Source organism: Gossypium arboreum, unplaced genomic scaffold (assembly GCF_025698485.1).
Source record: "Gossypium arboreum isolate Shixiya-1 unplaced genomic scaffold, ASM2569848v2 Contig00298, whole genome shotgun sequence".
Lineage (NCBI taxonomy): Eukaryota > Viridiplantae > Streptophyta > Magnoliopsida > Malvales > Malvaceae > Gossypium > Gossypium arboreum.
In genome coordinates this window covers 1,811-28,186 of record NW_026440414.1, presented here as the reverse complement: position 1 = coordinate 28,186, position 26,376 = coordinate 1,811, and the positions used below count along the sequence as shown (strand labels likewise).

Here is a 26,376-nt window from a genome sequence, read left to right as displayed (position 1 = left end):
GAAAAAACCAAAACCAAAACACCAACACCTTGTATTGTCTCCCAGCAAAGCAAAGGCAAAGGCGAGTAAATTTTATGACAGAAAAGATGCAGCAAAGCAAATCATAATATGTTACAAACGGTGGGCATGAAAACATATCATTAAATACGTGCAAAATATATTTAAATCAGTCCAAACTTATGCAAGGTTTGAGCATTTTTCAAAACCCTAAATTTAGTATGGCAGAGGGAAACGAAATAACATAAATTATTGTTATTGTGGAAACCAATCTGAGATAATGAAAATGGTAAAAGATTCTCTGATGTTATTGAATTATGGCTTAGATTTTGTTTCTGAATTCTGACTTGGTCAAAGGCTGAGTTTTGCTAGAGACTTGCTGATATGCAATTATAATCCTATTCTACGACCCTTACACGCTTATCAACTTCATTAAAACTATTTTTTAAAATATGAAATAAATAAATAAAAACAGCTTTTAAATTAGTAATGTGAATTTTGAATGTGCCGGAGGCAATGTTTTTTTTTTCTTTTCATTTCCCTAAATTTATCATTCCTCTTTTCATATTATCTTTTAAAACCTTTTTTATTAGGTTAAATTTTTATATAAAATGTACCTATACAATGAGTTTACGGTGGATTAAAATTTGATGCTCCTATTTTCTTTTAAATATAAAATAGGATAATTTACACAATGAATACATTTTACTACTTTTTGATAGGTCTTAATCCACCGTATCTATCGTCAATCGTCGCTTGGAACTTACTAATTAAACATGAAAAAAAAAGAACTTATCAACCCATTAACTTAATTAAAACTTTTGAATAGTTTAATTACTTAAATAAATTTTTTAAATAATTTAATTCCCAAAATTATAATCTTTTTAATTAAGTGAATAATGGTATAGTTTACCCTATAAAATAATATAATATATACACCTAAACATTTTGAATGTTTGAAAATTATTATAATTTTTATTTTACTTTTTAAATGTGGAAAAGGTTTGTCCAATTATATATATATATATATATATATATATATAAAGCCAAAATATATATGTCAAAGTCATCAAGTAGTTTGACAAAATTAACAACAACAAAATTTAATCTCAAGATTCTAAGAAAATAATCAAATTATAATTGAGTGATTAAATTGGCAAAAATACATAGCACAGGGATCTTTTATAAATTTGACCTTGTCATGGTATTTACAATTCAGATTATTATTATTATTATTCTCTTTTGTTCATAGCATATTATAAGCCAATTACCGGCCTATCTTTCTCATTAGTTTTGAGTTTGATATATTGCCAACCAACGCCCGCACTCTAATTTAGAGATTTTCATACATGAAAAATTTGTTTGATGAGAGACAGCCGGCCCCACTTTCTTTTTAATTAAAAGGAAAAGAATAAGCTTAAATAACATTTCATCTTGATCGAAAAACCCTAATTCAGATCATATAAAGGTTAGGGAGCAAGGAACAAGAAGAAGATTTAACAGCTAGAATCTTTCCTCTTTTGCTTGTCGTGTTTTCTATCATTCTCTCTTCTTTTATAGAATGTTTTCTCTCTCACTGAAAGACAAGAGGAAAGATGATTGATATAAGAGGAAGCTTTTAAGGATATATATAAATATGGCAACTTTCTCAAAGCTGTTTTAGAAGGATGTATTTTCTTTTCATTCATTTCTTGGGTACTTTTGCTATATCTTTGTAGTCGCTTTTTCGAGCTATACCCATATCTTTGTTTCTGTTTTCTCAAGTGTACAACTTTCACCATCTAGATGATATATATATATATATATATATATATAGATAACAGCCCTTTCTAGCTTTTCATGCTGCAATTTTAAAAAAGTTAATCAAAGCTTTCTTCATGGATTCCAGTGATAGTAGTAGCATGCAATCTACAAGTGGGGATGATGAAGGGTGCGAGTCACCGACGGAGTCGGTCCCAGCTTTTATGAACACTAATCCCTTATCAAATCCACACCCATCACTTGTCTTCCACCATCAAAACCACCCACCAATTTTCTTTGATCCTTCTGCAAATTATCTCAACCCTTTCTCTCAATCTCAACAAATTGATTCACTGCTGAATATTGATGGGTTTAGGCCGCTAAGCCAAAGACCTAAACCAAACTGTTGCACTGTTGACTTGGGTAGCTTTCATCTTCAAGGCTTATCTTCATCGAGCCAATCTACATTAGGTGCCCAAGAACTTAACCAAGGCTGCTTATATCCAAGCTCATCATCCTTGCAATCAAGGCCATATCATGATGTAAGGCTTTTAACAAAATCCGATCAGAAAAGTGTTGTGAAGAACCCCAAGAAACGAACGAGACCATCGAGAACGGCACCCACTACAGTTCTCACCACCGACACAATGAATTTTAGAGCAATAGTGCAAGAATTTACTGGAATCCCTGCACCACCGTTTTCGGGTTCATCATATTCTCGAAGGCTTGATCTTTTCGGCTCTAGGTCAGGTATGCGATCCGGTCATGTAGAAACTTTAGGTTCTCTCTACCCTCTACGTCCCTCAGCTAAAAGGGCTAAGCCAACTCCTTTTCTAGCTTCTTCTCCTTCATTGTTAAATAATCCTTTAGCTGATGCTAATATTACCAATACAAGTAGCAATAACACCGTTCCCACTTGTAGTAACTATGCTCAACTGCCTTCTGATTTAGGCATGCTAAAACAGACTCAAAATATGCCAAACTTTCAGAACCAGAGCCCCCTCCTATCATTCCAGTCCTTCCTACATCCTACCCCTCTTCAGCCCTGTCTTAATTTGGCTGGTTTTGGTGTGAATTCCCATGGAACTTCAGCCATGCCTTCCATTGATGACTTGGGCATGAGTCATGGGAATGAAGATCATTTGAGGCCTTTAGACCACTGGAATCGTGGTAGCACTAGTACTGATCAAAATTCACAAAGAAATAACAGCTGCAAGTTGAACACCTCAGCTTCTTCATCAGGTTTTCAGCATGATAAGGAATTGGAAAACGTGTCACTTAGAGCTGAAGGTACAGTTGATTCATGGAATTGTCCTGCAGATCAGTAGAATAATTACTTACATGAAATTTGTAATGCAGAGAACTAGAATTTTAATGTGAATAGGCTTTTCAAGCAGTAGTCATATTCTCTTCTCTCTTTTCTTTTCTTTTCATTTTAGAAATAAATAAGAAATTTAAACTGCAATTTGTTCGGTGAGAAATAAAATTATTGATTAATTAAAATACAAAAATTTTATAACTAAATAACTCAAATTTAAGTAAAATACTTTTCTTATTAAATTAGTACTTTTAAAAATTAAAGTAATTTATTCTCCTCAATTTCGAATATGAGGAACTAGGATAATTAATTAGCGCTAATATTTTCTGTTAATTATACATAATTATGATATAATAAATTTAGCTCTTATTACTCGTATATTTTGAGTAATAATGATAAAATATTAAGGGTATAGTTTGTTAAATTAAAATTAAATTAATAGAATATATAAATATTAATAGTTAATTTTGTTATTATGTCAATAAAATATATATAATTAGTGAAAAATATTAACATTGTCATTAATTGCTCACTTTTGAAATTTATAGAATTTAAATTATTTTAATTTTGTTAGAAATACTAACTTACTTAATATGAAATTTTTAAAATAATTTTAAATTTAATAAATTCATATTTTTATATATTTTTAATATATAATATTAAATTTTAACTAATTTATTTATACTATATGGACTTCATTTTACTATTTACATAATAATTGAAACCTAAATTCAAATACTTAAATCTATATTATCTAACAGAGCAAAAACATACCTTTACCTAGCAGAGCAAAAACATACCTTTACCCTAAATTTTATGTTAAATAAACATTAAGATGCCATAGATGTTAAATCTTAAATAATATCCCAATTTATTATTGTTTTGCCGTATGCTAATATTAAGATGCCGCCTAACATCTATGGCAATTTTAGGATTTAGGTTAATTTAATGACCCATTGAGGATAGAATTGATTTTAATTGGATGTATTCGAATCATTTAATTTTTTATTTAAATTAGTAAAGGATATGTTTATTTAATTTGATTATAAATGTAATATAAAATATATAAACTTTTTTAAATCATAAGCTAATTACTTTATTAAAAATAGGAACTAAAAGACATAATCAACAAAAATAATCGAAATTTAAAAAGAGAAAAATCACAAATAAAAAAGGGCTGCTCACGAGACTCTAACCGACGTTAACCATGAAGTGAAAGCAACAAGAACGACAATGAGGAAACACTTGAGGATAAAATCCTAAACTAAAGCATCCTAAGGCTCGGACTAGGGTTAGTCAAGCAATCTTCATCCTCATCGAGCACACCATCGACCAGAGTGGTGCCTCCTCCATCCAAAAACACTCTTCTCTTCTCTTTAAACCATCTTGAGCCATTGCATGTGCAGCTTTGTTCCCGATCTCACGATCCAATTGAAACGACAAACATAAATATCTTTGAAAGCTCCTTCACCTCCTAGACAAGTGCATTGATTTATGAAAAATCATCTGAATTTCCTGTTAATTTTTGGATTACCGACCTTGAATCTCCTTCCAAAATGATCGGCAAGAAACCTAGCTCTAGAGCAAACCTTAAACCATGTACCACTACTAAAGCTTCTGTAAAATTGTAGGCACCGATAGGTAAGTCGACTACAAGCCCCATAATCATGTCCATGTTCGTCCTAATACTTACCCTCGAATATGCTTTCCTTTGTGCAAGGAAAAAATTGGCATCAACATTAATCTTTACCAAAGATGTCACTTGGAGGAAAAACGAACAACTAGCGATGGAGGCGATCGATATACACCTTCGTTAGTGCCTCAATCTCCACAATAACTACTGAACAAAAACTACCAAGTCTTCTACTCTTTGGTTTGTTCGCTTATGTAGTAGTTTATTTCTAGTGTACCAGATAGCCAAATAACATAACTGCAATCTCGGTTCTTCTATTTACAAAATGATTTCAAACATCCATGACAGCCATTCATAGAAGTCAATTTGGGCATTATTTCCTAAACTACCATAATGCAAAGCTAACTAGACATCTTTTGCAAAAACACAAAAACATAGGACATGATTCACATCCTTAGCAGCTTGATAACATCTAGGCACAGAGGAGCTAGATCCATTAAATGTATGGTCTGGTAATCCTACTGATCATTTTTATTTGAAGATTTTTGGGTGTCTGCTTATGGTCATTTTGATAATGGGAAATTGGAACCTAGATCCATTAAATGTGTTTTTCTTGGTTATAAGGCTGGTGTTAAAGGGTATAAATTATGGTGCCCGAAAGTAGAAAATTTATGATTAGCAAAGATGTTATTTTTATGAAACTGTTATGCTACCTAACTTATCTCTTAAAAATTCTTTCAATAAAGACCAAAGAAAGTGTGGAACTACTGATTGATCCGGGATCTACAAAGAGTCTACTCTTCAAGTTAGTACGAAACTTTGAATAGAATTGCTTCTTCACCATAATATTTTATTGCCAAGAATAGACTTAGAAGAGAGATTAAACTTCCAAAGAGGTACGCCGAGACTGATCTAGTTGCTTATGCTTTAAACATGATTGAAGATAAAAATGTAAATCAACAGCCATCTGCTTATTCAGAGGCAATTAGCTATAAAGATTTAGGAAAACGGATGTTTGTCATGCAAGAAGAGATGAAATCATTCCATAAGAACATAACATAGGATCTAGTGAAGCTTCCTAAAGGTAAAAAGGTTGTTTCTTGTAAATGAGTGTTCAAAAAGAAAGAAGGGACTTTAGGAATTGAAAAACCCAAATATAAAGCAAGGTTGGTTGCAAAAGGTTATAGTCAGATTACAGGTGTAGACATCACAGATGTGTTTTTTCTAGTTGTGAAGCATAGTTTGATTCGAGCCTTACTTGGTATTATGGCTATCTATGATTTGGAGTTTGAGCAATTAGATGTAAAAACAGCGTTCTTGTATGAAGAACTTGTGGAAAATATTTATATGCAAGAACTAAAGGGTTTTACAGTCTTAGAAAAGGAGGGTTATGTTTGCTTGCTGAAAAAGTCCCTTTATGGCTTGAAACAACCACCAAGGCAGGTGGTACAAGAGGTTTGATTCTTTTACGACTACCCATGATTTCAAAATAAACAGCTTTGATAGTTGTGTTTATTTTAAGAAAAACAGAATGATTCTTTGTGTATCTCCTCCTCTCTTTTGATGACATGTTGATAGACCAAAAATAAATGAGAGATAAGAAAGGTTAAAACTCGAGGTTAGTAAAGAATTTGAGATGAATAATTTGGGAGCGAAAAGAAAATACTTGGGATGGAGATTTTCAGAGATAGAAAAGCATGTAAATTGTACCTAAGTTAGAAATGGTACATTGAGAAAGTTCTTTGTGGGTTCAATACGCAGAATGCCAAATGTAACACCCTCACCCGTTTAAATTCGTAATAAAGTTACTAAATATTTTCGGACTTATAATACATTCAAACATATATTTCATATAAAATAATCAAATCACATACATTCCATTCACAACCAATCATTTTGTCCCTAATACGAGCCTACAATGCCTTAAACATACGTTGGAAGTGGTTCGGGACTAAATCGACAACCTTAGAAACTTTCACGAAACCTTGAAAATTTTTCTCAAAACAGGGACACACACCGTGTCTCGCCCATGTAGACAAAAATAGGCTATTTGCCAAGCCAATTTGCCACCCAAATTTGAATGTACCTACAACACATCAACTTGCACCATCATATAGCATAAATAGGCATTTAAACCACTAATTCAAACCTAATTCATGTATATTCTATACCACATTTCTTAATGCACACAAGTGGCAAAATGGACCAAACATTTATACCCAAAACTCATAAAATTAGATCATCAATATAGCTACTTAAAACACACATTTTTTACCTTGATTCAGAAACAAATAACATCACTAATATCAACATTCAACTTCCATAATACCAACTATTAATAAGCATCATCAAAATCAACCTCAATTTATATATCATAAACTATATGCACATACACATAAGCCAACTCTCATGGCTATTATATACAAACCAAGACATATACATTTACAAGTCATTTGAAACGGCTAAAATCATTACCAAAACATAACCAACATGACCAAAGTCTCTATACATGCTATATACTTAAAATACCAAAGTTCATAGGTACCGAGTGATAGGTGGATAGTGTGAAGCAATCTCCGACAATCCCTGAATCCGAGCTAGCTTGATAACACTATAAAACATAGAAAAAGAAACGATGTAAGCTATTAAGCTTAGTAAGCTTGTATGAAATAAACTTGATATAATCATAACCACAATTACTCATTAACCTTTGATTCAAAACTAATATGGTTTATGCACATACCTGTACCATCTCGTACCAATCTCATTCTCAACCACATCATTCATTTACCCGTTGAACCATTTGGAATAAAAGTTAGATACTTAAGAGTTTCACATTAAGTACCTATACCATGGCCAAGCCAAACCAAGGTAACTTATATCCAAATATCGATATCATAGCTACAAGCCAAATCACCGATATTCATAGCCCAAACTCAAATCAAGATAACTCCACTTCAAGTGCTAATATCATGGCCGAATCCAACTCAATGTATCCCATAATGACATGTCACGGTATCTTAAACTATTCCTAAAGTTCAACTGGATTTCGAATGCCGAATTATCCGAGTCATTGTTGAACTTATCCAAGTCTCGTATTCACAACTTATACAATATCAAAGCATTTAAAATACATTTACAATGAAATTTATCATAGACGAATCGACTTGGATGTGAAACGAAGGAATAAGTCGATTAGTCGATAACTTTAGTTTTCCCGATCTAGATCCGAATTCGCTTTTCTTGATCTAAATATATTCAAAATTAACTTATTTAATAATATCTTTATTCAATTTAATCCAAAACACACATTTAAGCATATTTACACTTTTACCCCTAGAATTTCACCACTTTTACAATTTAGTCCTTATAACACAAAATCACAAATTCATGAAATTTCTTTAATACCCATGATATCTAAATTACTATAATTCCCTATCAGTCCATAATATCAAATTTTCACACATTTAACCACACAGCTTCAACATTTCTCAATTTCTATTTTGTATTTTCACTAAAAATCACTTAACAAAACTTGCATATTTCACAACAAACATTCATAATCTATCATCAAACATTAAAACACTCATGTATTCATCAATATAATCATTCAAAATCATTAACAATTTTGCAAAATAGTCCTTGGGCTAGCTAGACTAAGTTGTAACGATCTCAAAAATATAAAAATCATTAACAACGAGACAAAAACGAACTTACATGCTCAAGGAGAAGTGAACGAATGTTCAAAGCCCTAAAATGGTGTACTTGTTCTTAAAATTTCGGCAATAGCAAGAAGATGAACAAAAATTTTGGTTGTTTTATTTAATTAGCTTATATTTACTAATTACCAATTTAACCTTTATAATAAACCATTAATACACTTGTTAATATGTCCATAATTTTCCACTCAAATAAGTAATGGTCTAATTACCATATAAGGACCTTAACTTTAAGGTTCTATGGCTATTAGATACCTTTAACTAATAGAACTCTACTTTTACATTTTACGCGATTTAGTCCTTTTTATCAAATTGACTAACCAAATGATAAAATTTCTAAACGAAGCTTTCACAAAATCATTCAATCATGCTAAAATAATTAAAATAATAATAAAACAAATATTTTAACTTCGGATTTGTGGTCCTAAAACTACTATTCCGGTTTGACTAAAAATGGGCTATTACACCAAACCTGTTAATACTTCATTAGCAGCCAATTTCAAACTTTCATTGGCTTTATCTTTGTAATCAGATGATGAGGTTGACTACATGTCACGTGTTCCATATTCTAGTACAGTGGACTTTCTCATGTATGTTATGGTTTGCTCACGTCCAGATTTATCATATGCAGTTAGTGCAGTTAGTAGATATATGGCGAATCTCGATAAGGAACACTAGAAAATAGTTCAATAGATTTTCAGATACTTACGAGGTACTACTGATATTTGCTTACAGTTTGGAAGAATTAGAGATGAAGTCATTGGGTATGTTGATTCTAATTTTGCTAGAGACTTTGATAAAATAAAATCTCTTACAATGTATGTTTTAAAATTAGGGGTTGTCCAATCAAATGGAAAGCCACTTTGTAAACTACAATTGTTTTGTCCACTACTGAAGTTGAGTACACGACAATTACTTAGGCTTGTAAAGAAGTTGCTTGGTTAAAGGGACTCTTTCGTGAACTCAATAAAATCTTCGATCAGTATAGTGTTTTGTGAAAGTTAGAGTGTCATCTTCCTTACGAATGATCAAATGTTTCATGAGAGAACAAAGCACATTGATGTTCGTATCATTTTGTGCATGATATTATTACTCGTGGTGATATTTTTTGAGCAATTTTAGTACTCATGATAATCCTATAGATATGATGACTAATTCACTTCCTATAACCAAGTTTGAGTATTGTTTGGACTTAGTTGGTATTCATTGTTGAAAATTACCCCTTAAGGGGTTTTGTGGAAGAGGTGGAGAACTTGTTCGTTGAGAATTCTTTTCAAGGAGAAGATTGTTAGAGTTGTATGACCCAAATTTTTGTTAAAGAAATAAAATACAGTGGCAAAATAGGGGGATCTGTGGGGAAGGGGTGGAGAACTTGTTCGTTGAGAATTCGTGTTAAGGAGGAATTTGTTAGAGTTGTGTGACCCAAATTCTGTTAAAGAAATAAAACGTGACAAAATAAGGGATTCAGGGGCGAAGGCCAAGGCCTCAAGTGGAATCCGTATAGAAGTACACTCTTTTATTTGATATTGATTAGAATAAGGTGTTTCAACCTTATTACATGCTTCTATTTGACATTGATTAGAATAAGGGTTTTCAACCTATAAATATATGTAGTCGAAACTTCTTTTGTATTCATTCGAATTTCAACATTAATGAATTTTCTTCTCCTCTACTCGTAATTTTTTTCTCGAAAAGATTTCCGCGTAAAATCTGCATTTTTATTTTTCTTTAATTTACTTTGCAGTGCATTACCATTATCAACATTTAATTTTTACACCGCCCAATAGAAAGAACACCACTACTCCCGGTAGAAGTAACATTATAATTGTTTTAAACAATAAAGCAGAGTTTTTTTTTTTAAATTAAAAATCTAGCAAAGTTTTGAATAAGCAGAAACTTTGGTTCTTCATTCGACTTAATAATATCTTTTTATAGTCTCCTTCTAACAAAACTGTAGAAACCAGTTATCCATTTTTCCCTGAATTCTATTTGAAATATTTTGAGTAACAGTGAACCAACACCTAAGCATTAGAGAAACACACCCAAATATAAAAATAAAATGAAAAATATTGAGATTTGATAAAAAATAATAATTTATACCTTATTATTGGAAAAATACTCTCTCATCTCATAATGGAACTAATTAATTTAACATAAAAACAATATAATAATTTATTTCAATATTAATATATAATTTAATTACATAGGTAAAATATTTAATTGTAATTGAAGTTAAAATAATATTTATAAAAAATCAAATATATTTAATTTTATATTACGTAATTAAATTAGGCTTTTCCTCCCCAATAATCACAGCTGCTATTATATTATGAAAAAAATAGTCCTCCACAAATATATAATAATGGAGATAGAGTGTATACAGTCAAGCTTTTGATGAAAACGCCATTTTGTTGATGAATTGGATTAAAACAGATTGCGTGCATGGATGGGTTATATATAACTTATGAAATTTAGGTTGGGGAGGTGGATTAGATAAGCTAATCAGTAAATAATAAAATAAAGCAATGAGAGATGCTATCTGCCTAAACAATCAATGATATATATTTTATCGTTTCTCTTTTCATATGTTGATTGATTGGTTTTCGTAGATTTTGCTTCACATGGTAGATCTTTTATCTTACTCATTGGAATAAACAGAGAGATGGTGATGAATGACTTTGAAACTCAAGGAAATGATTAAACAATAGAATTGGGAAAAGGAGGGTGCAAAAATAATAATAATAATAACCCTATCAAAGGAAAAATATGATAATGATGGATATTTGGAAAACAAGTAATAGGGGGGATGATTAGGCTATGTGGGCAATTTGGAGGAAGAGGACATGTTTTTGGAATCAATAGTGGCCCATGCCAGACAATAATCTGGTTTTTAGCAATCATGATTGTTTTTCTCTCATCCATCCATCCATCCATCACCCTCTCACTCTCTTTCACTTGTCCTTTGAGTCATGTGAGGGAGGGAGATTGCACTGCCCTCCTCACTTTTTCCTGATTCATAAATGAAAATTCACTGAAAAGATGATTATGTAACTTGTGTCATAAAACATGCTAATAGCTTAAACTAATACCAATTAAAACTATCAGCTGATAAAACATTTCTCTTCTTTTTCGAAAAACAAATTTGGTGGCGAGTCAGGCACAAACCTTTTCACTTGAACACACTCCCTTTCTTTCAGGATTATACATATTTACTTCAAATCATCAACTATTTAAAATATTCCATCGTATGCAACTGGATTCGCCTACAAAGAGGTGATTGGTGGCCACAGGAGAAGAGATTTAGCGTGTCCTTAATCCTAGCTAGCTCCCCTGTGGCTATTGTTGTGCGGTTAGGTTAAAGCCCAGTAGCTTCTATTAAGGTAGGTAATGTTGAGCCGCCTACTCGCCCGAGCTTTCCGTCTAGAATGATTGGAATTCTCTCGCTACCCGACAAAAAAACAATATACTTTCAAATATTAAAGATTCAGAGAGGTCTCTCTCAGCCTGATACAAGCCAGGGCCTGGTAATCTTGTTCATACACATGCCCTTGGTTTATGGACAACTAAGTGTTCAATGCTTATGTTGATCTACAGTTTCAATTGAATGTTTAAATTGCGGGTAAAATGCTTTTTTGTTCTTTCCTATAAGTATTAAATGAATGTACGTCAAGAATTTTAACCACTGTTTTATATAAATCAAGATTTATATCTATGATGAAAAATCAAAAGCACAAAAGGATGACTTTAACGGTATGACACGTTAATCCTGTTAACCAAACTCATATTTAGGCATGGTTCTCATATTTATGCATCACATAAGGTTAGAATAGAATATGTAGTGATTCAAATTAATGGTTTATACAAAATAGTGTAAACTTTATAGTATTATGTACTCATATTATACAACTTATCTGTTGTAGGCCAATTTTGGCCCAAATACAACCAAATACCCACCCCAATTTCAGAGGCCCAACTCCCACATCAAATGACCCAAACAACAAAAAAACTAAAGCCCACCTAGCCCAACAAACTAAACATTTTCAGCAGAAAAAAAAACCCTAGCCACCAAGTTTTCATAGCCACTCCCCAACCTTGGCCACCACGCCCAAGCGCTCGACATTGCTCCACCTTGTCGGCCACCACGCTCGCGCATGCCCATGCCCTTCAAAAATAGCGGACAAACAAAGCGTAAGCAAGAATGGCAAAAATAATAAAAAACATGTAAACGGGTTATAAAACCCGATTCAAAAGCATTGTAAAGGGGGATTTTTGGGCTTTGAAAACACAAGAAAAGAGAATCAAATCTAAGGTGACCTTTTTTTCATTTTTCTTTACTATTTGAGTTTATTTTCTACACAAAATACCAAGAACATCAAAACACACAAAACATACATTTAAAAAAATTACCTTCCACATCACGCGTGATGTTGCATACGCACAGAGCTTCGTGTGGACCCCCTTGGCCGGATTTTCCTTCCCTCCCTTCTCTCTCCTTCTCTCTCGCTCTCTTCTTTTTCTTTCCTCCTCCAAATGATTTTTTTGGTTATTTTTGGCCTTATATAGCTTTCAAACACGCGTTTTGGGGTCATCATTAACCCCAAACGACGTCGTTTTGACTTGGACCGTTCGACCGACCCGACCCGCCTAGGATCCGCGTGTTTTTAAAGGAAGGGCTAATTGCGCTTTTAGCCCTTCCGCTTTTTGTTACTTTACGATTAAGTCATTTTTTGTTTTTTTAATTTGGACCCGGAATTTGTCGCGATTTTCAATTTAGTCCACAATGATGTGCTGCATCTTATAGGAAGGAATATTTACTGTTTTGGTCCCCTGATGTTTCCGCGTGTGTTCAATATAGTCCTTTCCTTTTATTTTTATTTCAATTTTGCCCCAAATATTTTGTTTTTAGCTCAACTTAATCCTTTTAGTTATTTTACTACTTAAATCAATTATTTTAGTATTATTATTATATTTTATTCACTTATGTAGTGTGTTAATATTTTTTATCATTTCTAATATGTATATATATATATATATTATGTGTATTATATATATTATGTATATATGCCATTAGTTATATATTTCTTATGTATATATTCTTAAATACTATTATATACATATATATATATATATGTATATTTTAAATTCCATATCGTGATATATTATTATTACAAATTATTACTATTGCTAGTATTATTATAACTATTATTATATTAGGGTATATTTTATGTACATATGTATATATATATATATATATATATATTTGCACATATCATTATTTTATATTATTGTTGTAAATTTTTATGTATATATTTTTTATGTACGTTTCTCAATATTTTCTTTTATTATAGATATTCTTATTATTATTATTATTACATACTTTTATTATATGCATATACATATATATGTATTTTTATGTACATATTATTATTTTATATTATTATTGCCAAATATATCATTTTTCCTATTTTATTATTAGTACATGATTTGTTTCTATTTTGTAAATATCATTATTATTGTTATTTTAATGTTCTAGTATTCCATGTTAATATTTTTCATTAATGATATCATTCTTTTTTATGCGTTCTTTATCTATTTTAATTTCTCACTTTAGGAATATTTTTCTCACGTTTTAATTAATTTCAAAAATAAGGCAATGTCTTGAGTTAATATTAAGCTATCGATTTCATTGCTATGTTGGATGAAATTAAATCGGCTTGTGAAATGGGACACCCTTTCTAAAAAAAATCGAAAACTAAAATTCTGTTTTTCAATCGGATCACGATTAAATATTATATTGAACTCGTATTTTTGAAAATCAAGTCAATACATGTTTATGAGATACCAATTTTGGGCGCGAGGTGCTAATACCTTCCTCACGCAGAATCGACTCGAACCCCAATTTTTCTCCGAACTTTCACGTAGACCTAAATTTGGCCTTCTTTTGTTTTGAAATAATTTTATTAGGTGTCCGATCACACCTATAAAAAGGATCGTGGCGACTCCTTTGTTAATAAAATCGAAAGTTGGTTTTCAAATGTTTAATAAGTCACCATAATTAGCGACCAAGCCAACCGAAAGCTAAAATTTTTACGTCCTAATTTGGCGACTCCATCGGGGACCCTTGTTGAGAGTCGCGTTCGAATTAAACACGTTTTGTCAAAACTTTCAAATTTCCTTGTTCAAAGTAAATATTTGGTCGTGATCCAAAATCTCGTTTCAAAATTCATGCATTTGTATCGTGTTGTAAATATTTCTTCTAACTTACTTATTTGGTTGTTTTTAGTTTTCAATTTTATGGTTCTAATTTCGGTTTAGTTTTTAAGTAAAACGTAACGATTTATGAAGTTTTTCCCCACATACCGTGCACATACATCTTTGCATAACATGAGCTCTATACCCGCTCTGTTCGCTTAAGTGAAAGTAAACGCTATGCCTTCGTGAGTTAACTCGTCCCTCCGCACAAGCTAGTGAATACTTTCGGTTACATATGACTTATGCTTTCGTGAGTTAACTTGTCCTCCGCATAGGCATAAGTAAATGTAATCCTCGGATTGAACTCGTGAGCCTGTGATGGGTTATGACCGAGGCTTCGTGCTAATCTTAGCAGATGATAGTACGAGCAATTCGAGTACTGCTAGAACCAAAACCGCATATAGTGAACCATACGAGCCACCCAATTAGAGCCATGCCTAACCTTTGTCCGCTTACTAGTCACCGAAATAAATACAAGGAAAAACACATCTTACCTTCTTGCTTTTTACATTTACGCTTTCTATGCAAGGGAATCGAGTACATTGGACCAAGGAGCTTAATTTGTTAGATTTTCCAGCTTTTTCTCTGTCATATGTGTTATGCTAACCAATGTTGTTTTTCTCAGTATTTCTATTTTTCATCATGCATCAAAGGCATCTTGTTAGGAAGGTGTTGATTAGAGATTGGTTGCCAAAAATGGGTTTCTGATGGAGGAGTCAATTATATGAATAACCGAAATGTTGTGTAATAGACTCTTTTGATTAAGGAAATGCCTAAATAGGGGCTATCTTGAAATTAACACCAAATTTTTGCATATTCATGACTGGCATTCATCTGTCATTTATTCATTCATCCATTCATTGCATGTACATATCCCTTAATCATTCACTGAGGCTGAAACCGTATGATCTAAAGTTGTAATACCACAAGACTGGAACCACATCATCAGCATAAAACGCACCGACAAGCTAGAGTGATGGAAGCTGAATTCAATGAGAGAATTGAAAGGATGGAAAAGGCTCAAAAAGAATTACAAGAGCAACTGGCCAAATCACAACAAGAGACGAGAGACCTAATGGTGAGATCTCGAGAGGAATTACTCGAGCAAAGAGATCAAATGGCCAAGATGATGGAGACGATGTCAGCTCTAGTTAAAGGAAAAGGACCCATGCGGAGCCCTGACATTGAGGAGTCTCGATCAAGAATTCATCACGATCAGGATCCACTCTATCCCCGTGATTCACTCCACCGCCGCATATACAACACGTAGAGAGTATACTCAAGGAACCCATGGATTGGAACATCGACCTATGCCACCTACTCCGCCCACTAATTTGGGGCAAGGAATATTCGCGTCAAACCGGGGCTAGTCTTGCGATCCATGGTCCCGAATCCGGATGACCCAAGAGGTAGCCAAGTTGAAATCGGATAACCATGACGCAAAATATAGGGGTCTAGAGGAAAGACTCAAAGCGATAGAAGGCATCAAGTCTTCTCCGCACTAGGTGCCAAAGAACCGCTTTGGTACCGATCCGATTTTTCCCCAAGTTCAAAGTGCCCGATTTTGAGAAGTATGATGGGACAAGATGTCCAAAGGCGATCTGGTCATGTTTTGCAAAAATGACGGGTTATGTGAACGAGGATAAACTACTCATACATTGCTTTCAAGATAGTTTAACAGGGTCAGCTCTTCGGTGGTACAATCAACTTAGTAGAGAAAAGATTCGATCCTGGAAGGACTTGGCGTCAGCATTTTGCGAGCAGTACAAGCATATGTCTGACATGGTGCCTGATCGAATGACTCTACAAAGGATGGAAAAGAAACCAGCAGAAACCTTTAGGCAATATGCTCAAAGGTGGAGAGATATCTCGGCTCAAGTGGAACCATCATTGACTAAGACTGAGATAACAGTCCTTTTCATCAATAATCTGAGAACACCATTCTATGACAAGTTGGTAGGAAGTGCTACGAAAGACTTTGCGAACATTGTGATATCCGGGGAACTTATAGAGAATGCCATCAAAAATGGAAGGATGGAATGCCCTGAGAGCTCAAAAGGGTAGCACCCATGAAGAAAAAAGAGCCAGAAACCCATGTGGTGGGAATAGGAAGCCACTATACTTCTAATTGCACCCAAATTTCACATACTGGAGTGTTTTGAATAATGGGACAAGGAAGAGATCTGTACTTTTAAAGCTAATCTAGAGTAATATTCAAAACATACTTATTGCCTTAAGACCTAGAGGTGATAAGATTTCTTTTGAGAAATAGGTTTCGGTCCAAGATTTTTATTTCAATGAAATGCATCCTTTTGAGTAAATTTTATTCTATTTATAGACTCTTTTATTATTTATTCTTTTATTTTACATTCATGATCATCCTATACAAATAATCATCCTTAGAATCATTTATTCTCTAGAATTTGCCTTCGCACCCACAAAGAAGTCCCCAAATATCAATGTCACGAGCGACGCGTTACTAACTCCCTTTGGAGTAAGATATGTGTCTAGAAGGATCTCGGACTTCAAGATGACGAGATTGTGTCTATCTTACGACTCGTGAAGATGATGAAATGAGACAAAAGACGACCCTAACTTACAAAAGGTCACGACATTGTGAGCTTAGGAAAGGGATGAAGATCAAACCTAGCCCACCGGAAATAAGGCAAGACTATTGAGTTATTTTCAAGAATTCAAGGATATTTTCGACGATCATATTAAGACGCACTTAGGAACATCTTGAAAGAGGTTCATAAGGGTTTCTAGAGAACACATGACAATGGTTCTGCAATAGCCAAGCTAATCAATGAGGATCGGATGTTGTTGGTCCACCATGGGAAGGGAATAGCATCAGTTATGACGTCAAGACTCACGTGCTTCTTTCATCTCTTCACAAACTTTTCAATACGTGGGGCATAGATGTTCTGGGGATAATCTCGTCAAAAGCTTCCAATCGACATCATCGTCGTGGCCGTCAATTGCTTCACTAAGAAGATGAATGTAGCTTCATATGTCAACATTATAAAGTCGACAGTCATGAAAAGAAAAATAAAAAAAAAACAAAAAATAAAAAGAAAAAAAGACAAGCAAAAAACAAAAAAGAAATCAAATGCCAGAAAGAATCATGTTTTAATGCGTAACTGTACAATGTCATATCACAATGCAACAAAGGCTACCAAAAGAAAAATACAAAAATCAAGAAAAGTTATAGAAGGTGACCGAGACTTGTAAATATTGGCATAAGAAGCTACCTTTTACTCTTTGTGCTTATTAAAGTTGACCAGACCTTCACGGGGCATTAGCGGTGTTTCGTCCGGGAAATTAAGATTCTTTTCTCCAAGCTTTGATTGAATCAAGAATTGGATGAAGTAAAATGTCTTCATTAAACTTGATCAGAAAAGGGTTTGAAGGTCAAACGTGTATGATCTTTGAGTTATGGTGGAAATGGTTCACCCAAAGGAATTTCATAGTTGGAACTTGGTATTAGAAGATCCTTTCTATACTGAAAGGATTTCAAAGAGAAATGGATGCTTAAGAACTTTATGAGGTAAAGGAGGCTTCCAGAAGAACACCGATCCAATCCTAAATTCGGATTCACCGAAATACTTGAAAAGAAGTGGCCAAGGTGAAAACCCGCAAAGGGCGCCTTGTGACCTTCATTCAAAAAAAAAAAAAAGAAGAAAATGGAGAGGTCAAGGTGAAAACCCGCAAAGGGCACCTTGAGACCAAAGGGGTTTTGAGTTGAAAACCTGAAAAAGGCACTCAAATTTTGTTCAAAGGTGGAGCATATGGTAGTCTTGCTATACTTGAATTGACAAAGGAAGAAGTATGCTACGTCTTGGGGCATCGACAAAGTACTGAATCCTCTAAACACATGTTGAACTCAAAATGGTCTCAAAGGAGTTTGTCGAGAAGCTCAGTGTGATATTTGGGGCACTTAGCTTTCCATTTTACCCATTTCTGAATTTATCTTTGATTATCTTATTCTTTTCAAAATGGACTTCCAATAAACTTGCATTTACTCATTGTTCAACTTGTTTGTTTGAGCTATGCTCTTAACCGATTTTCTTCTTGTCCATCGGTTCAATCCTTTTCAAGCATTTCGCATTGAAATAATGATTAATGGACTAATCATACTTTTATAAAAGGAATTTTGCATATTACTCTAAAAGCTTCTAAATAGTACAGAACCAAACCTATTGTTCAAGAGCTTACCAAGTGTAAGGGTTGGAAATATTTGAGCTCAAATTGAGTTTATCTCCTCGATTTTCTCAAAAATATCATTGATGGAACAAATTACGATCATATACCCTTGAGTTACGAGGATAGATCCTATAGCTAAATTGCAGTGGAATGGTTTAAGGATAGTGCCAACCTTGTATCCCCAAATTACAAGTGGAATGGACTCAAGTTACGGTGGGGCAAACGGTTGAGCAAAACATGATTATTTCTTCGGATTTTGGGTCAAAATACTAACCGAGCATTAGGGCAGCGTACTACGCCGAAATAGAGTCCGATGGGCAATGAGTAATGACGCCTTAAAAAAAAAAAAAAGAGAAGAAGATCGAGATGAAAACTTGAAAAGGGCATCTTGATAAACAAAAATTAGGATGAAAACCTGAAAGGGCATCCTAATGAAGCAGGTTTGGGCCCAAGGAGTAAAAAGATTCAAGAAACAAGTCAAACAAAAGACTACAACATTTGAAGCATTTTCAAGACTTCAAAATTTCTATGCAAGAAGACATACTCAAAAGGATTCTTGATTAAGAAACGTGGAAGAGTTCATGCTCCAAACAAAACAAATGTTGAGTATTACCGGATGAGAATTTGATAAGTACAAGAGCCTCAAAGCAAGGACAAAGCTCAACCAGGGGCAAAAGAGTGATATCTGAGAAATACAGATTACTCGTGAAGCTTGAGGATGGGTGCGGGTACTGAAGTGAAAGTCAAGAGTCGAAGCAATGAACACGGATCATCAAAATCATGACGGAAAAGGACATATGACAAACATGCCTAAGGCGATAGCATAATCATGTAGGCATAAAGGCATTTAAGACAAACATGTGCATATCATGATAACATCATGCGTGACATAAATAGGTACCCCAGTAGAACAAGAAGATGTGATGATAGTTGTATTGAATTGAAGGAAAAGACACCTAGTTCCACCGCATTGACGTGTTTTGGTATGTTGATGTTTTATTTCTTTTCAAAAATCAACTCATATTACGAGAGGTGAGTTGAGCCTCAGGGCATGCTGAGGTAATTTCAATTCCTGTTTGTCAAAACTCAACTCATATTGTGAGAAATGAGTCGAGCCTCAAGACACGTTGAGGTATTTTCAATTTATGCTTTTCAAAAAATCAACTCATATTGAGAGGTGAGTTGAGCCTCGAGGCACGCCGAGGTATTTTCAATTTCCGCTTTTCAATTTATGCTTTTCAAAAATCAACTCATATTGAGAGGTGAGTTGAGCCTCGGACATGCCGAGGTAATTTCAATTTGTTTTCTTCAATTTATGTTTTTCAAAATCACTCATATTAGAGAGGTGAGTTGAGCCTCGAGGCACGTGAGGTATTTTCAATTTTGCTTCGCTTTTCAAAAAAATCAACTCATATTGAGAGGTGAGTTGAGCCTCGGACACGCTGAGGTAATTTCAATTTATGTTTGTCAAAAAATCAACTCATATTAGAGAGGTGAGTTGAACCTCGGGCACGCTGAGGTATTTTTAGTTTATGTTTTAAATTGACTCATATTAGGAGGTGAGTTAAGCCTTTTAATTTTTGTTTTTCAAAATCAACTCATATTGCAGAGGTGAGTTGAGCCTCGGACACGCTGATTTAATTTCAATTTCTTTGTCAAAATCAACTCATATTGGAGAGGTGAGTTGAGCCCGGACACGTTGAGGTAATTTCAATTTCGCTTTGTCAAGAATCAACTCATATTGAGAGGTGGGTTGAACCTTTTAATTTCTACTTTTTCAAAATCAGCTCATATTGAGAGGTGAGTTGAGCCTCGATCACGCCGAGGTATTTTCAATTTCTATTTTGGAAGAATCAACTCATATTATGAGAGGTGAGTTGAGCCTCGGTCATATGTCGAGGTATTTTCAAAATCAACTTTTCAAATTAAGTTTCAAAAAATCAACTCATATTGCAGAGGTGAGTTGAACCTTTTAATTCTGTTTTCAAAAATCAAATCATATTTCGAGAGGTGGGTTGAACCTTTTAATTTCTATTTTTCAAAAATCAACTCATATTGAGAGGTGAGTTGAACCTTTTAATTTCTATTTTTCAAAAATCAACTCATATTGCGAGAGGTGAGTTGAACCTTTTAATTCCTACTTTTCAAAAATCAACTCATATTCGAGAGGTGAGTTGAGCCTTTTAATTTCTGTTTTCAAAAATCAACTCATATTGCAGAGGTGAGTTGAGCCTCGGTCATATGTCGAGGTATTTTCAAAATCGCTTTTCAAATTAAGTTTCAAAAGATCAACTCACATTGCGAGAAGTGAGTTGAGCTTTAGCTCATGTGCTTGAGCTATTTTTCGATCTCTGCTTTTAATGTCTAGTTTTGAGAAATGAGTTGAGCTCGGGATCACACACCGAGTAAAGAATAAAGACCGGAGCTGGTTGAAGATGCGATTTTGTCTCTCCGGTTGCAGTGGAGCTGATCAAGATATAAGATCTTACCTTTCGAAGTTGCGTAAGAAAAGACCACAAACCTCGCTTCCGAAGTTGTAGCGGAACATATTGAAAATATCGATCTCATCTCTCGAAGTTGCGTAAGAAGCGATCACGACGGATCTTACATCCTCAAGATGCGAGTAGATTGAAAACACAAGTTTCTATCTCTTTGAAGTCACAATGGAATGAACCAAAGCTACAAGATGCTCTAGACTAGTAAGAGATCCAAAAGAAGAGCGCCAAAGAAGTCAACAATTGGCAAGACGGGCAAAATTGGCTTTCATTATGTCTTTGCTCTATTCCGTATACGATAATAAGCAAAGAGGGGCATGTTGTAGGCCAATTTTGGCCCAAATACAACCAAATACCCACCCCAATTTCAGCAGCCCAACTCCCACATCAAATGACCCAAACAACAAAAAACCTAAAGCCCACCTAGCCCAACAAACTAAACATTTTCAGCAAAAAAAAAAACCCTAGCCACCAAGTTTTCACGCCACCCCCAACCTTGGCCACCACGCCCCAAGCGCCCGACATTGCTCCACCTTGTCGGCCACCACGCCGCGCATGCCCATGCCCTTCAAGAAATAGCAGACAAACAAAGGAAGCAAGAATGGCAAAAATAATAAAAAACATGTAAACGGGTTATAAAACCGATTCAATAGCATTGTAAAGGGGGATTTTGGGCTTTGAAAACACAAGAAAAGAGAATCAAATCTAAGGTGACCTTTTTTCATTTTTCTTTACTATTTCGAGTTTATTTTCTACACAAAATACCAAGAACATCAAAACACACAAAAACATACATTTAAAAAAAATTACCTTTCCTACCATCAAGGCAGTGTTGCTGCTACAGCGAAGCTTCCGTGACCGGCCCCCTTGGCCGGATTTTCCTTCCCTCCTTCCTCTCCTTCTCTCTTCCGCTCTTCTTTTTTTTTTCTTTCCTCCTCCAAATGATTTTTTTGGTTATTTTTGGCCTTATATAGCCCTCCAAAACGACGTTGTTTTGGGGGCTGTCATTTAACCCCAAAACGACGTCGTTTTGACTTGGACCGGTTCGACCCGACCCGACCCGCCTAGGATCCGCGTGTTTTTAAAGGAAGGGCTAATTGCGCTTTTAGCCCTTCCGCTTTTGTTACTTTACGATTAAGTCATTTTTGTTTTTTAATTTGGACCCGAATTTGTCGCGATTTTCAATTTAGTCCACAATGATGTGTTGCATCTTATAGGAAGGAATATTTACTGTTTTGGTCCCCGATGTTTCCGCGTGTGTTCAATATAGTCCTTTCCTTTTATTTTTATTTCAATTTTGCCCTAATATTTTGTTTTTAGCTCAACTTAATCCTTTTAGTTATTTTACTACTTAAATCAATTATTTTAGTATTATTATTATATTTTATTCACTTATGTAGTGTGTTAATATTTTTATCATTTCTAATATGTATATATATATATATATTATGTGTATTATATATATTATGTATATATGCCATTAGTTATATATTTCTTATGTATATATTCTTAAATACTATTATATACATATATATATATATATATATGTATATTTTAAATTCCATATCGTATATATTATTATTACAAATTATTACTATTGCTAGTATTATTATAACTATTATTATATTAGGGTATATTTTATGTACATATGTATATATATATATATATATATATATTTGCACATATCATTATTTTATATTATTGTTGTAAATTTTTATGTATATATTTTTTATGTACGTTTCTCAATATTTTCTTTTATTATAGATATTCTTATTATTATTATTATTACATACTTTTATTATATGCATATACATATATATGTATTTTATGTACATATTATTATTTTATATTATTATTGCCAAATATATCATTTTTCCTATTTTATTATTAGTACATGATTTGTTTCTATTTTGTAAATATCATTATTATTGTTATTTTAATGTTCTAGTATTCCATGTTAATATTTTTCATTAATGATATCATTCTTTTTTGCGTTCTTTATCTATTTTAATTTCTCACTTTAGGAATATTTTTCTCACGTTTTAATTAATTTCAAAAATAAGGCAATGTACTGAGTTAATATTAAGCTATCGATTTCATTGCTATGTTGGATGTAATACGTCGGCTTGTGAAATGGGACACCCTTTCTAAAAAAAAAATCGAAAACTAAAAATTCCTGTTTTCAATCGGATCACGATTAAATATTATATTGAACTCGTATTTTGAAAATCAAGTCAATACATGTTTATGAGATACCAATTTTGGGCGCCATGAGGGTGCTAATACCTTCCTCACGCAGAATCGACTCCGAACCCCAATTTTTCTCTCGAACTTTCACGAGACCTAAATTTGGCCTTCTTTTGTTTTGAAATAATTTTATTAGGTGTCCGATCACACCTATAAAAAGGATCGTGGCGACTCCTTTGTTAATAAAATCGAAAGTTGGTTTTCAAATGTTTAATAAGTCACCATAATTAGCGACCAAGCCAACCAAAGCTAAAATTTTTACGCGCTACATTATCCAATCATAATAAAATTTTAATTCAATTGATATTGGTATTATTATCGTTTAAGAGAATATGAGTTCGAACGTTAAAAATTATTGATATTTATTTTAAAATTGTAATTATCTCTCTTAATTATATTATATTAAAAATTGAATTTATATTCTCTTTCTTAAAAGGTATAATCAATCTTATGGTAAAATAATGTACCATCGGAACTAACTGCATGCAATTTTGATCAATTACATGTGGTAGGCTAGAGTTAGCCAAGCTTTAGAAAGAGAAAATTTTACATCCGAAGGTGAAATCCACACTTTCTTTCGTACCAGAAAAAAAAAATAGCCAATAGGGTGGGATTGATTTATAGGGTTACATAATTAATTAGATGCAATAGTCTCTTAATGCTTGCATTTACCTCCTTTGTCGCATCTATGCCATGGTAGTCGATTCGTTCGTATTAACATTGTATCGTTTTGGTTGTTATATGTGCCGGTCCGATGGATATAAATTTATATTATATACATTGGAAACTGCTGCTAGAATCTCATTTAAATGATCACTATAAAGAAATAAATCATCATCTTAACTTCCAAGTTTATACCGGCCGAGAAAACTCATGAGCTATAAGCTCTCAAAGGAACCATGCTTGCAAGTTTCAACATTTCTCCTTTGGGATTTCAAAACTACTTTTTCACTCTAGAAATAATGAACAAGTGCTTTTAACTTTTTATGTTTGGAAGCGAAAAATATTGAAATATTTTTATTTATATTAACTTATTTAAAAAGTATATAAAAAATAAGGTTAATTTATATTTTATGTTTCATTATGTTAAATATTTCATATATTATTATATTATTTTATTTAAATATCATTAATCATTATATTAAATTATTTAAAAATAATTTGTTATCATATTTAAGTTTTTTAAAATATTTTATGCATCATTAATTTTACTAATAATTTATATTAATTATTTAAAAATATTTAAAATTTATACTTTATGCATCATTATATTAAATTATTTAAATATTATATAATTTAATTAATTTTTAACTTTCCACTATCATGTCAAAAATAATATCTTAAACCTTCAATTACAATTTCTAAAAACAATGAGAAACACTAAAAATTAACTAACAACACTTTTTTTATATTTTTCTACCATATTTTTCAAAAATACTTTTCTAAGAAAACACTTTTAGAAAGCATTTTTCGAAAGCAACAAGATTTGAGAACTAGTCCTTAGAATTGTATAGTTCGCTCAAAGATACAAACTGGGCCTAACTTATAGTTGATTCTTCACAAGCCAGTATCTTAGCCTGGGCCAAATCAGGCAGGCACTTTCTAGCCTGGCCTCCTTACCAAACTTGGTTACTCGAGAGCATTGCAAGCCAAGCTGCCTTGAGGTTATATATTCCTAATGTCGACTTAGCTTTCAACCCAAAATTCTAAAATATGTAATTATAAATTTTAAAAATCAAAATATTACATAAAATTGAAAAATAAAAATTCTAAAATATATAAATATAGATTTTAAAAAATAAAATATTATATAAAAATTGAAAAATGGTCAAATTTTATTTTTTCAAAAACTCTAAATTCAAAAAATTCAAAAATATATATACATCTAAATTCCTAAAAAAATTATATATTTTTATGAACTTTATCTATTTTGCAAATTTATAAAGATATATATTTTAAGAATTTTAGAATTTAGAGTTTTTGAAAAAAATATAGTTTATGACAAATTTTCAATTTTATATAATATTTTGATTTTTAAAATTTATAATTACATATTTTAAAATTTTATATTTTTAAAACCTTTTATTTTTGAATTATTTATATATTTTATATATGATTTTTTATATTTAAATAATATATTATTTATAACATTTTTAAAAAATGTGACATGACGCATTCTAATAACATCACATGGATAGTCAATGGTCGTTGAACATTGATCTATTAGTTATGGTGCCGTAAGTGTAGTATATTCGATTCGTATAATTGTATTTTAGAAAAAATTGGTTTAATAAAATATTCATAAATTACATTAATATCCATATACATTGTTCTCAATAGTTTTTGCATGCAAAGCAACATGAAAGCAAATATTAACTCACATGTTATCTAACGTTTAATTAATATTAAGTGATATTACGTGGTCGGATCGTAACACGGAAAGATAGTTTATATTAGTAGATGGACTTAAACATGTCCTTAGTCTAATCGAAATGAACAAACCGATTGAAAGACTAATATGTCATCTATCAAGTCTAATTGGGAGATACTTTGTCTTGAGCATCGAAACAGATGACTCTCAAAAGATAGAAACATAGATGGACTGATGAATTGATAATACATCGAACAAGACTCAAGTAGAATAAATCCTAAATCTATTTATGAATTTATTCACTTGTGATATTCATAGTGTGACATACCTTAATTATGAGTGGATGATAGACTATTGCGTGGACTCGTATACTTTGATGTAAGGATATTCTATGAGGGTAA

At 32.7% G+C, this 26,376-nt stretch overlaps 1 protein-coding gene across 1 annotated transcript; it reads left to right on the top strand.

Annotated features, from left to right (window-relative positions):
* The first annotated feature begins 1,821 nt into the window (after nucleotides 1-1,821).
* LOC128288824 (uncharacterized) lies at nucleotides 1,822-3,264 on the top strand. Its single transcript, XM_053024945.1, has one exon. It carries the CDS (start codon nucleotides 1,875-1,877, stop codon nucleotides 3,063-3,065), a length of 1,191 nt encoding a protein of 396 aa, XP_052880905.1. The 5' UTR covers nucleotides 1,822-1,874; the 3' UTR covers nucleotides 3,066-3,264.
* Nucleotides 3,265-26,376: the final 23,112 nt, after the last annotated feature.